Source organism: Hemiscyllium ocellatum, chromosome 5 (genome assembly GCF_020745735.1).
Source record: "Hemiscyllium ocellatum isolate sHemOce1 chromosome 5, sHemOce1.pat.X.cur, whole genome shotgun sequence".
In the NCBI taxonomy this organism is placed as follows: Eukaryota; Metazoa; Chordata; class Chondrichthyes; order Orectolobiformes; family Hemiscylliidae; genus Hemiscyllium; species Hemiscyllium ocellatum.
In genome coordinates this window covers 98,507,778-98,521,757 of record NC_083405.1, presented here as the reverse complement: position 1 = coordinate 98,521,757, position 13,980 = coordinate 98,507,778, and the positions used below count along the sequence as shown (strand labels likewise).

Here is a 13,980-nt window from a genome sequence, read left to right as displayed (position 1 = left end):
TCTGCATGTGTGCATAGACAAAGATTTTTTGGGGACGGAGGTCACTGTTTTAATTGGTAGAATTATGTGTCAGTAGTTCATTATTGTTTACTGCTACAGCTCGTCATTTTATTTGTAATAAATACTCATTCTTGTTACGGACAAAAACTTGGTCCATGCTTTCTGTAAATCCAAGTCTAAAAAGAAATTGCAGAAATTTTGCCTAATTGATAAAATCTTTAACTTTAGTGATGACTCGAGGAATAGAAGAGTTTAATTTCCAGCATGCTACATCAGTGAAGATAAGGATTCCCAAGAATCGGTGGAGTTCTATTTTTGCAGGGAGGCTTTGAACACATTCTTGAAACATTTCCTCTGCCTTTCCAGTAATCTCTTGCTGTGATGAAGCTTGGTGGAGCGAGCTTATTTTGGAAATCTCATGTCAGGCATACAAAAAGTGTGGCCCACCCAATGCAGCTGTTTGAACATAACCAGTGCCTCAATGCAGGAGATGTTGGCCTGAGAGGAGAACACAGATTGTGCCTGCTAGTGAATTTGCAGGACTTTATGTCAGTATCAGTGATAATATTTCTCTCAGGATTTAAGGTGTCTGTTATAAATTGTCCAGAATAGTTGGTTACCCTGCTGCCATTATTGGAAAGATCAAAACCCAAGGACACAGATTCAATATGTTAGTAAAAGAAGCAATCACAACACGAGGACAAACTTTGCATGTCATTAATTGTTAAGATTTGCAACACATTGACAGATTGTGATAGATATGGGTTCAATCGCAACTTTCAAGAGGGAATTGAATTGTTATCTGAAAACTGAGAATGTATATGGTTATGGGAAGAAAGTAGGCAGTGGCTATAGGTGAATTGCTCACTCATAGGAATAATGGGCCAAATGGCCTTTTTTCCTGGATTGTATCCATTTGAATTGTAACTTACAGTATTGAACTGCAATAACGAAAGGGGGTTGATTATCTTATATGGCTGGTTTGCGATGCAACATAACACCAACAGCATGGGTTCAATTCCTGCACCAGCTAAGCTACTAGGAATGACATTCCTTCTTAACCTCTCCTCTTGCCCGCAGTGTGGTGACCCTCAGGTTAAGTCACAACCAGTCATCAGTGCCTAATCTTCAAGCAACCTTATGGTTCGGTGGGACTGTGACGACCTTACCTTCACAATAATGTTTGGTTTAATAATGAAACAGTGAAGACTTGATTTAATGAGCTGAATCTAATCATTAATAAATGAGCCAAACTTCAGTTGACAGTAAATTGGCACGTCTTGATCCAGCTCCTTTATTTGTTTTAATAACCTCTGCCTTAGTTTCAATTGACTCTGTTCACCAGAAAGGAATGGAAACTGACAGTTCTAAATTCATGTTTTGTGGTTGGTTTAATTGTTATGTAATATTTTTATACTAAACTGAACATAAAAAAGAAATTAGTTCCAAACATCCAAGAAGCCCTTTTGATAATTAGTCTAAATAACCATTTTTTGTGTGAGTTTACATGAGGCATGAGCTGTTTAATCAAAGGGGAGGAATGATTCTGCATTCTCTTCTTATTCATGCATGTTATCTGGGCATCATTGATTAGGCCATCCTTAATTGCTCTGGAGAACGTGATGAGCAGTCTTCATCAATTGCTGTAGTCCATGAGGTGTAGGAATACCTATAGTGCTGTTAGGGAGAGATTTTTGATGACACTGAAGGAATGGCAATATATTTCCAGATCAGAATGGTGCGTTACTTGGAGATGAACTGACAAGTGGTGGTGTTCCTATATTTCTCTTATCTTTTTTGATGGTAGCAATTGCCAATTTGGAAGGAGATGTTGAAGGAACCTCAGTGAGCTACTTCAGTACATCTTTTAGATGGTGCCTGCAGCTGCCACTATTTGTCAATAGTAAAATGCCTGCAAATGCCTGCTTCGCCCTGAATAGTGTCGAGCTTTGGTTTACCTTGAGCTGAACTGACAGGCAAATAACATTCCCTCTAAGCTTCGTGGTTCCCACTCGCACAGCTGCTCCAAGGTTCCAAGTCTGGAAGTCACTGCTGCGCATGGGATTTGGAGGCTGGCACAGCCAGGAAAAAAATGAGAAGAACACAGCAAAGAAGTGGGGAGTATTTCATCATACTCCCTAACTCTGTTCTTTGTAAATGATGGACAGGCGTTAGGGAGACAGGGGTTAGTAACTCACCACAAAATCTTTAGCCTTTGATCTGCCATTGTAGCCGAGCATTTATGTGACTGATCCTGTTCATTGTTTGGTGATTGATGAACTCTGGGATGTTGATGGTGATGATTAAGGGATGGCAATGCTATTGAGTGTCAAGGATCATTAAGATTTTCTCTCAATGAGGTTGGTACTTGTGTGCCATGACACTTGCTACTTAACAGTGTGAGGTATTGTATTATAGATCTCTTTACTAACCCTCTCACAAGCATTCTATACTTGTTAATATTGCATTCCCATTCATTCATTTGTAACTCTGTACTAACTCACTCACCAACTTGTTATGTTTAGTATATCGCTTTTTCATTTATTCATGCATAAAAATGCATTTTTGAAGTACATTTTACTATTATAAGATAGACTAAATTAAAACATCCCTTCCAACCCATTACTGTTTCTTCACACTTTCAATTCTTATCAACCTCATGCTGTAAGCAGTGTTTAGACCTATTTCTATATCAAAAGCTATCCCTGAATAAGTGTCAAGAGAGGAACCTAATCAGACTCGTGACTTGCCAAAAACTATGGAAAGATTATAATTTTAATTACCCTTAGCAAACATCTCTCGGGACCTAAATAGTTACAGAACATCAAACAGTTTCCTCAACTAGTATGTCCCTGTTAAAAACATATTAAGTAGGGCTGCTATCCCCTTTAAGAAACTTAGGATCAAAATGGTGCTTCTGTGAAACTGCATGAATAAATGTCAAAACCGTTAATAGAAAATAAAATCTCAAGACCCAGCTGCAGTAATCAGTTTAATATCCTTTATGCTTTTATTAAGCACACGTATAATTTCTAACTTATTTAAATCTTATAGGTTTAGTATTTTTACTAACATTTACTATCTTAAAAAAATATAAGGACTAACTCCTCTTAATTATGCAAGCTCAGACCAGACAGACGCTCTAAGCCCATCAGGAATAACAGCCAGCACCTAACAAATGTTTAAACAACTCCTGCTTTGCCAGGATAGATTTGATAAAATGTGGAGCTGGATAAAGCACAGCAGGTCAAGCAGCATCAGAGGAGCAGGAATGTCGACATTTCGGGCAGGACTCATTATCAGGGACCTGATTAGTTACAGAACATCAAACTGTTCCTTCAACTAGTACATATCTGTCAAATGCATATTAAGCGTCCTGCCCAAAATGTCGACTCTCCTGCTCCTCTGATGCTGCTTGACCTGCTGTGCTTTTTCCAGCTCCACATTTTATCAAATCTAACATTCCAGCATCTGCAGTCCTCACTATCCCTGGACAAATGTCATGCAAACTTTCTTTGTGTAAATAGATAAAACTATGTAACACTATAATGCTAGAACTTTAAGAACTGTCTACAAAGAGTCATGATTTGGAGATGCCGGTGTTGGACTGGGGTGTACAAAGTTAAAAATCACACAACAGCAGATTATAGTCCAACAGGTTTAATTGGAAGCACGAGCTTTCAGAGCATCTCTCCTTCATCAGGTGATAGTGAGGAGCGACGCTCCGAAAGCTAGTGTGCTTCCAATTAAACCTGTTGGACTCTAACCTGGTGTTGTGTGATTTTGAAGTCTATAAAGAGGCTACTGTAAGAACTGTACTTTGAGATTCCATTGCTGCCTCAAACTGTGCTACTGTGGATCCTGAAAAAAGAGGCTATTTTTGCCACTCACTGATTTCTGTCATTATTTGAACACAATCCTACAACATCCTAAGTTAGGTCTTGCTGCATTTCAATGTGGACTGCTTCAGTATTTGAGGAGTTGGGAATGGTGCTGAACGTTATGCAATTTTTGGTGAATATCCCCACTTCTGAACTTATGAAGAGAAAGTCATCGATGAAGCAGTTGAAGATGGTTGAGCCTCAAACACTCCTCTGAGGAACTCCTATAGAGGTATCTTGGGATGAGGTGATTGGCTTTCAACAGCTACAATCATCTTCCTTTGTGCTCAGCCTGGATGCAAACAGTGGACAGTTTCTCCCCGATTTCCATTGACTTCAGTTTTGTTGGGGATAACTGATACCACATTTGGACAAACGTGGCATTGATGTCAAGGGCAGTCACACTCACTTCACTTCTGGAATGTAGCTCGTTTGTCCATGTTTGAACCAATAAGGCAAACTGAACATCAGTGAGCACGCACTTTCGATGACTCCTTCAATCACTTTACTGATGATTGAGGGTGGACTGATGGGGCAGAAAATTGGCAGTGTTGAATTCATCCTACATGTGTGTACAGAACATACCTTGCACATTATTGGGTAAATGCCGGTGTTGTAACTACTGGAACAGCTTGGCTAGGGCAACAGCAAATTCTGGAGTACAAATCTTTAGTACTATTCTGGAATGTTGTCAGGTTCCAAAGCCTTTGCAGTGTCTTGTATCTCAGCCATTCCTTGATATCACACGAAGTGCATTGAATTGGCTGAAAACTGGAAGCTGTGATGCTGGGACCTTTGGCAGAGGCCAGGATGGGTAATCCACTCAGCACTTTTGGTTGAAGATTGTTGTGAATGTTCAGCATTATCTGTGGAACTAATGTGCTGGGCTCCCTCACTGTTGTGACTATTTCTGAGCCTCCCCTGGTGTTAGTTGTTTAATTGTCTACCTGTTCATTGCTGGATGTGATGGGCGGTAGAGCTCAGATCTGATCTGGCGGTTGTGGAATTGCTAAATTCTATGTAACAATTGCTCTTTCCGCAGTTTGACACATAAGCTTTGTCAGATTGATACTTTATTTTTGGGTACCTCTGAACATACCTATTTTGCAGTGAGAAGGCAACCAGAAGTGGAAGCTTTGGTTGTTTCATATCCCTCTAACATGGAGATCATATTGAATGACTTCAACATCAGGCTACCCAAATTCATGTAAAACAGTACAGGTTTCCTGGTCTCTCTTGATCAATGCCATATCACATTAGTATCAAAAGAACTTAAATTCACTGTTAAGAAACATGAATACACATGTAAAACCATACTAAGAAATGCATATGTACAGTTATGGAAAAATTAACATCGGCTGTATAAACATCAATATTCTCTTTGATAATGTAACACTTGCAATATATTGCTTCTTTCCACACCTGTAGATGCCTGACCAACTGTGTTCAAATACTGCTTCTTTACTGGTGCAGATCAGACTACTTGCCAGTATGAGTCTATTCAAGCTGTTTTTGGTAAATGGTTTAGTGTCACATAAACTGTAAAGTACCTATGGACACAAATCTTTGATTCAGTTGCCTGTGCTCATTCATTTAGTGCAGCTCTTTTCTTCTGTAGGGCCTTCATGAGATCTGACATAAGGTCTGGCTTGTCTGAGGAACCACCTCCTCCAGGTCTGTTGGTGGAGGTCACTGTCGTATTCTCACTCCTCTTTGGCACAACTGGCTTTTTCACAGCACTGATAGTGGGATTAGAAGCAAAAGGCGGCGGAGGAGGTGGTGGCGGTGGCGCTCCCCCAGAATTGTTGCTGAAGCATGGAGGAGGAGGTGGCAGAAAATCAGGTGGTGGTTCTGGAAAATATTCTGGATCTGGAGGGGGAGGGGGTAACTCTGCAATGTGTGCAGTTGGCTTTAGTTGGCTAGCTGCACCTGAATTTCTCCGTTTGATTGCAGTAGGAGGCGGTACTGCAGATGTTGTAGATGGGAAGTGACGGGTGGGTGGTGCAGGAGGTCCTGGCTTTTGCATGGCTGGCTCTTGAGGAGGCTGAAAAAGTGGAGGGGGAGGTTCAAAGGATGGGGGTGGCGGTGGTAGCTCCTCTTCTTCAATCTGCGAGGATTCTTGATATCCAAGGTGAGGAGGTGGCGGTGGCAGGTTGGTATCAGTTTTATAAGTTGTCTTCTCCTTCGAATTGAAAATAAATATTAATATGTTGATCAGTATTAAAAAAGAATATTCATGTTACAAGCACTGAATCTTCCTTGTTTTTGTTGGTTAATATTTCCAGTTGCTGCCCACATTTTACTGATCTCATCAGACTAACCGACACTGTTAACTGACACAGCAGGTCAACCTGCACAGTTGCTGCCTGTGCTGTTTGAATTCATGTGTCGCTGGACATCGGAGTCCGTCTGGGAAAATTAACAAACAGTGAAATTCACAACTAATCTTGGAGGAACCTGTTTGGGAGAGGTCACAGCACAGAAATAGTTAAGTGAATAGTTTTGAGTGTGGCCTTGCTGTAAGTCTACAGTAGTGCGTAGAATGGATTCTTTCTCGATTATATGTTTTATTGAGATATGTCTCTTGATTAAACTTAAAAATATAAGCCATAAGTATTAAGTTAACCTAGAGCAATGTTTTGTAGAGGAATAAGACAGTGCTATTTTCTGGGTCTGCAGATTAAAAGAAGCAAAAATGGCCCTTAGTAGAGTGATCTGCTCTCCTTGTCGGATGTGGGAGTTTAAGGAGAGATTTAGTGTTACTGAAGAATATATCTGCAATATAAGAAGGGCTCGTGCCCGAAACGTCGATTCTCCTGCTCTTTGGATGCTGCCTGACCTGCTGCGCTTTTCCACCAACACATTTTCGGCTGTAATCTATACGGACTTCAGCAAGGTGTTTAACAAGGTTCCTCATGGGAGGCTGGTTAGCAAGGTTAGATCACATGTAATACAGGGAGAACTAGTCTCTTGGATGCAGAATTGGCTCGAAAGTAAAAGACAGAGACTGGTGGTGAAGGTTTGCGTTTCAGAATGGAGGCCTGTGACCAGTGGTGTGCCACAAGGATCAGTGCTGGGTCCACTGCTTTTCATCATTTATATCAATGATTTGGATGTCAACATAGGAGGCATAGTTAGCAAGTTTGCAGATGACACCAAATTTGGAGCTGTAGTGGACAGCAAAGAAGGTTACTTCAGAGTACAATGGGATCTTGATCAGATGGGTCAATGGGCCAAGGAGTAGCAGATGGAATTTAATTTAGATAAATATGAGGTGCTGCATTTTGGAAAGGCAGATCTTAGCAGGACTTATGCACTTAATGGTAGGGTCCTGGGGAATGTTGCTGAATAAAGAGACCTTGGAGTGTAGGTTCATAGTTCCTTGAAAGTGGTGTCACAGGTAGATAGGATAGTGAAGAAAACATTTGGTATGCTTTCCTTTATTGGTCAGAACATTGAGTACAGGTGTTGGGAGGTCATGTGCGACTGTACAGACCATTGGTTAGGCTAGTTTTGGAATGCTGTGTGCAATTCTGGTCTTCTTCCTCTAGGAAGGGATGTTGTGAAACTTAAAAGGGTCCAGAGAAGATTTACAAGGATGTTGCCAGGGTTGGAGGATTGAGCTACAGGGAGAGGTTGAATAGGCTAGGGATGTTTTCCCTGGAGCATCAGAGGCTGAGGGGCGACCTTATAGAGATTTATAAAATCATGAGGGGCATGGATAGGATAAATGGATAAGGTATTTTTCATGGGGTGGGGGAATCCAGAACTAGAGTGCTTAAGTTTAGGATGAGAGAGGAAAGGGTCCCTAAGAGGCAACCTTTTCATGCAGAGAGTGGTGCATGTGTGGAATGAACTGCCAGAGGAAGTGGTAGATGCTGGATTGATTACAACATTTTAAAGGCATTTGGATGCGTATATGAATAGGATGGGTTTGCAGTGATATAGGCCAAGTGCTGGCAAATGGGACTAGATTAGTTTAGGATATCAAGTCATCATGGGCGAATTGGGCTGAAGGGTCTGTTTCTGTGCTGTACATCTCTACGACTCTATGACTCTATAAAGTAGCAAGGAGTAAAGTTAGCTTCTGAGAAATCTTTTATATTGAAGAGTTGGTTCTACTATAACACGTGGTTTTCAACCTGAATTAGCTTTAATGCACTTGATTGAAAAACTTAGACCGTTACTTGTAGAATGCGAACTTTCCTTACATATATTGGCCATGACGTGATCTGGCCCCATTAGTTTAAATGGTGCAGCTATTACGCGACTTTCTTAGAACATGAGATCGCACAAGAATGGAGCTATTGCGGTATACCAGAGCTGACTCTATCCCATTGTAGCTAATCCAGCCAGCTAAACATAAACCAGTATCTGTGATACAGGAGACACGATAGTCAAACATTTGGGGAAAATTCATACATTTACTAGTTGCTAAAGATTTCACAGAAATAATACCCCAGCTTACTTCAATTTTCACTTTGCTTACCTGTGCATTTTTCCGGGATTCAGGAAATGCAGGACTGACTGGATTCAGTGCTTTCTGGGGTTTTCCTGGATGTCCATTCGGTTGAGGAATAGCTTAATGTCAAATCAGAAAAAAATTACTTTTAGTCAGGCAGAATATCAATAAACAAGGAGGATTTATTTGGTGCAATTTAGAAGTACACCTCAAATAAAATAAAAATGTATTTTTCTACAAAAACACACTGAAATTAGAGGACAATATACCTTATTTATTTCAGTGTCAGAATGAGGTTAACAACTGAGAGGATGCAAGTCTAACCCAGCGCACCCTATTAGCTGGAACTGAATAAATGTTTGACATGATGAGGATGAGGAAAGGGACAGGGAGGGATAAAATTCAAAGGAAGATAACACCTTTCTGTGTTTCTCTGGCACCAATTTTACTGCATTTGTAGCAAGGCTAATTTACCCAGTTTTCATTCTCTCTAGATCATCTTTAGTGATCAATGTGATAGTGATATTATCTTGTTATTGTACCCTCAACTGCCTGATGTATAAAATGAGGCAGCAGGACCTCCTCAAATCAAATATATTTTATGATGCCATTTGGAAAAAATGTCTTAATTAATTTTTGATGATAATCAGTTTATAATTTGCAAATCATTGGCTGTAAAATCAGTTTACATTTTCATTTGATACAGTATCAGACGAATGCATACTGCAATATGTGTCTGCAAACATTGACACATCAGTACATAAGCTCTGACTTTTCATGTTAGCAGGTAAGACAATTTGGATTTTACATTCAAGATTTATGTACGTGTGTTTTATGAACAGAGGAACATACAAATTAGGAGCAGAAGGCGGCTATTGGGCCTTTGAGTCTGTTCCGGCAATCAGTAAGATCATGGCTGATCTGCTTGTGTTATCTCCAAATCCGCCTTGTTGAGATCATTCAGAATCTTATACATTTCAATCAAATCACTCCCATCTCTTCTAACCTCCAGTGGGCACAAGCCAGTTTTAATCTAACTTTTACTCATAAGACAACCTGCTCAATTAAGGTATCAATCAACCCTTTTGAACTCTCCCTAACATATTTACATCTTTTCTTAAATAAGGAAACCAAAATTGCACAAAGAATTAGAGATGTTGTCTTACCAATGCCCTCTATAGCTGAAGGTTATTATTCAATTTCTTTTTCAAAATAAGACAGTATTTCTACTAGCTACCTTAATTATTTACTGTGCAGTAGAACACATATATCGCTCTGCAGCTCAGAATACAGCAATTGGTCTCTGCTCAGGTAATACTTCGTTTCTTTATTCTTCCTGCCAAAGTGACCAACAGCACATTTTCCATATCATACTCTAGTTGCCAGATTTTTGCCCACTCACTTTATCAATCCACAAACTCCATACATTCCCTTGAAAACATGGAACATATAGAACATAGAACATTACAGCGCAGTACAGGCTCTTCAGCCCTCGATGTTGCGCCACCCTGTCATACTAACCTGAAGCCCATCCCACTTACACTATTCCATGTATGTCCATATACCTGTCCAATGACGACTTAAATGCACTTAAACTTGGCGAATCTACTACCATTGCAGGCAAAGCATTCCATACCCTTACTATTCTCTGAGTAAAGAAACTACCTCTGACATCTGTCTTATACCTATCTCACCTCACTTTAAAGTTGTGTCCTCTCGTGTTTGCCGTTCCCATACTTGGAAAAAGGCTCTCCCTGTCCACCCTATCTAACCCTCTGATTATCTTGTATGTCTCTATTAAGTCACCTCTCAACCTTCTTCTCTCTAACGAGAACAGCCTCAAGGCCCTCAGCCTTTCCTCATAAGACACTCCTTCCATACCAGGCAACATCCTAGTAAATCTCCTCTGCACCCTTTCCAAAGCTTCCACATCCTTCTTATAATGCGGTGACCAGAACTGTACACAATACGCCAAATGTGGCCGTACCAGAGCTTTGTACAGCTGCAGCATAACCTCCTGGTTCCGGAACTCAATCCCTCTATTAATAAAGGACAAAACAATGTATGCCTTCTTAATAACCCTGTCAATCTGGGTGGCAACTTTCAGGGATCTATATACATGGACACTGAGATCTCTCTGCTCATCTGCACTCCCAAGAATCTTACCATTAGCCCAGTACTTTGCATTCCGATTACTCCGTCCAAAGTGTATCACCTCACACTTGTCCACATTAAACTAACAAGGCTAATACTATGCTGTCCTTCATAACAAGACGGATTGAGTATAGAAGCAAAGAGGTTCTTCTGCAGTTGTACAGGGCCCTGGTGAGACCACACCTCGAGTACTGTGTGCAGTTCTGGTCTCCAAATTTGAGGAAAGACATTCTGGCTATTGAGGGAGTGCAGCGAGGTCAATTCCTGGAATGGTGGGACTACCTTACGCTGAAAGACTGGAGCGACTGGGCTTGTATACTCTTGAGTTTAGAAGAGTGAGAGGGGATCTTATTGAGACATATAAGATTATTAAAGGATTGGACACTCTTGAGGCAGGAATCATGTTTCTGCTGATGGGTGAATGACGAACTAGAGGACACAACTTAAAAATATGGGATAGACCATTTAGGACAGAGATGAGGAGAAACTTCTTCACCCAGACAGTGGTGGCTGTGTAGAATGCTCTACCCCAGAGGGCAGTGGAGGCCCAGTCTCTGGATTCATTTAAGAAAGAATTGGATAGAGCTCTCCAGGATAGTGGAATCAAGGAGATGGAGATAAGGCAGGAACAGGATACTGATTAAGGATGATCAACCATGATCACATTGAATAGTGGTGCAGGCTCGAAGGGCAGAATGGCCTACTCATGCACCTATTGTCTATTGTCCATTTGCCACCTCTCAGTCCAGCTCTGCATCCTATCTATGTCTCTCTGTAACCTACTACATCTTTTGTCACTATCCATAACTCTTCCAACCTTAGTGTCGTCCACAAGTTTACTAACCCACCCTTCTAAGCCCTCATCCAGGTCATTTATAAAAGTGATGAACAGCAGTGGACCTAACACCAACCCTTGCGGTATGCCGCTAGTAACTGGACACCAAGATGAACATGTTCCATCAACTACAGCCCTCTGTTTTCTTTCAGCAAGCCAATTACTATGTCTCCCACAATCCCATTCCTCCGCATTTTGTATAATAACCTACTGTGGGGAGCCTTATCAAACACCTTGCTGAAATCCATATACACCATATCAACCCGTTTACTCTCACCTACCTGTTTGGTCACTTTGTCAAAAAAGTCAATAAGATTCATTAGGCACAAAACCTTTCACAAAACCGTGCTGACTGTCTCTGATCAGATTATTCTTTTCTAGATGGTTATAAATCCTATCTCTTATAAAACTTTTTCCAACACTTTACCAACAACTGAAGTGAGACTCACTGGTCTGTAACTACCAGGGTTGTCTCTATTACCCTTTTTGAACAAGGGAACCACATTTGCTATCCTCCAGTCCTCAGGCACTATTCCTGTAGACAATGATGATTTGAAGATCAATACCAAAGGCTCGACAATCTCTTCCTTTGCTTCCCAGAGGATCCTAGGGTAGATCCCATCCGGCCCAGGGGACTTGTCTATTTTAACACTCTGCAGTATTTCTTATACCTCTTCCTTGTGAACCTCAATCTCTTCTAATCTAGATGCAAGTATCTCTGTATCTTCCTCGCCAACATTTTCATTTTCTATAGTGAAAACTGTCGAGAAATATTTATTTAGTGCTTCCCCTATCTCCTCTGACTCCACACACAACTTCCCACTATTATCCTTGATTGGCCCTAACTTAACTCTCATCATTCTTTTATTCCTGACATACCGATGGAAAGCCTTAGGGTTAACCCTGATCCTATCCGCCAACAACTTCTCATGTCTCCTCCTGGCTCTTCTGAGCTCTCTTTTTAGGTCTTTCCTGACTTCCTCGTAACCCTCAAGCGCCCTAACTGAGTTTTCATATTTTGTCCTAACATAAGCCTTCTTCTTCTTCTTGACCAGGGATTCCACTTCCTTAGTAAACCATGGCTCACGCGTTCTATATTTTCCTCCCTGCCTGACAGGTACATACTTATCTAGGACACACAGGAGCTTTTCCTTGAATAAGCTCCACATTTTTAATGTGCTCATCCCCTGCAGTTTCCTTCCCCATTCTACGCTTCCTAAATCTTTCCTAATTGCATTGTAATTTCCCTTCCCCCAGCTGTAACTCTTGCTCGGTGGAGTACACCTATCCCTTTCCATCACTAAAGTAAACCTGACAGAATTGTGATCGCTGTCTCCAAAGTGCTCACCTACTTCCAAATCTAACACCTGGCCAGGCTCGTTACCCAGTACTAAATCTAAAGTGGCTTCGCCTCTTGTAGGCCTGTCTACATACTGTGTCAGGAAGCCCTCCTGTACACACTGGGCAAAAACTGACCCATCTATAGTACTCGTACTGTAATGATTCCAGTAATATTTGGATAGTTGAAGTCCCCCATGACAACTACCCTGCCCCTCTCACTCCTATCGAGAATTATCTTTGCTATCCTTTCCTCTACATCTTTGGGACTATTCAGAGGCCTATAGAAAACTCCCAGCATGGTGACTTCTCCTTTCCTGTTTCTAACCTCAGCCCATACTACCTCAGTTAACGAGTTCCCAAACATCCTTTCTACAACTGTAATATTGTCCCTCCCTCCCCCTCTTTTACCAGCTTCTCTGTTCTTACTGAAACATCTGAATCCCGGAACCTGCAACAACCATTCCTGTCCCTGCTCTATCATGTCTCCGTAATGCCACAACATTGAAGTCCCAGGTACCAACCCACGCTGCCAGTTCACCCACTTTATTTCGGATGCTCCTCGCGTTGAAGTACTTTCCTATCTGTCTCTGTGTCAATTGCAAATTTAGTTCCTATGCCTCAACTAAATAATTAATGTAAATTATAAAAAATAGTTAGTACGTCAGCTCAGACCCCTGCAGAACCCATTCAGTACATCCTACTAATCAGGAAAAGTCCCCATTTATGCATACTTTTTTTTCCTGCTAGCCAGACAATCTTCAAAAAAGATGGTCTGTTAATTTCCCATATCATTTGCTTCAGCTTTGCGTAATAACCTTTGATGTCAAATGCTTCTGTAAATCCTTATAGAATAAATCAACAATTACTATTCTTTAGCACTAGATTTGGCTGCAGCTAACCAGTCAATACAATAAGGACATTAAACACATACTTTGCGTGATTGATTCCAGTTACAAAGAAACAAATTCCAGATTTCAGGAATTTTACTTGTCTCATTTTCAAGATGAAAATTCAACAAAATTTTCAAGATTATGAAATTTGTGATAATGGATCAAAACCACAACGTATCCATAGGCATCTTTTTTAAAATTTAGTTTCAATATGTGTGGTTTTTAAAAGAGAGACTGTGACAGAAACACTGCAAATTCAAATTCCATGATTGTCCAGCAAAGTCCTATTCGAACATACATTTAAATTGTCAGGAAAATTCAAAATAGGGACAGATAATAAGGAATCATTGGTGGCATGGTGGCTCAGTGGTTAGCACTGTTGCCTTACAGCACTAGGCACCTGGGTTTGGTTCCACT

The 13,980-nt window shown here is 40.8% G+C and overlaps 1 protein-coding gene across 2 annotated transcripts in view; it reads right to left on the bottom strand.

Moving 5' to 3' along the window:
- Positions 1 to 1,448: 1,448 nt before the first annotated feature.
- apbb1ip (amyloid beta (A4) precursor protein-binding, family B, member 1 interacting protein) overlaps positions 1,449 to 13,980 on the bottom strand; it is a 156,876-nt gene continuing 144,344 nt past the window's right edge. For both annotated transcript variants that reach the window (XM_060825006.1, XM_060825007.1), the window contains exons 13-14: positions 8,371 to 8,462; positions 1,449 to 6,063 (exon numbers count right to left, since the gene is read on the bottom strand). In XM_060825006.1, coding sequence (XP_060680989.1) covers positions 5,467 to 6,063; positions 8,371 to 8,462 — 689 coding nt within the window. In that variant the 3' untranslated portion in view covers positions 1,449 to 5,466. The remainder of the gene's footprint in view (positions 6,064 to 8,370; positions 8,463 to 13,980) is intronic.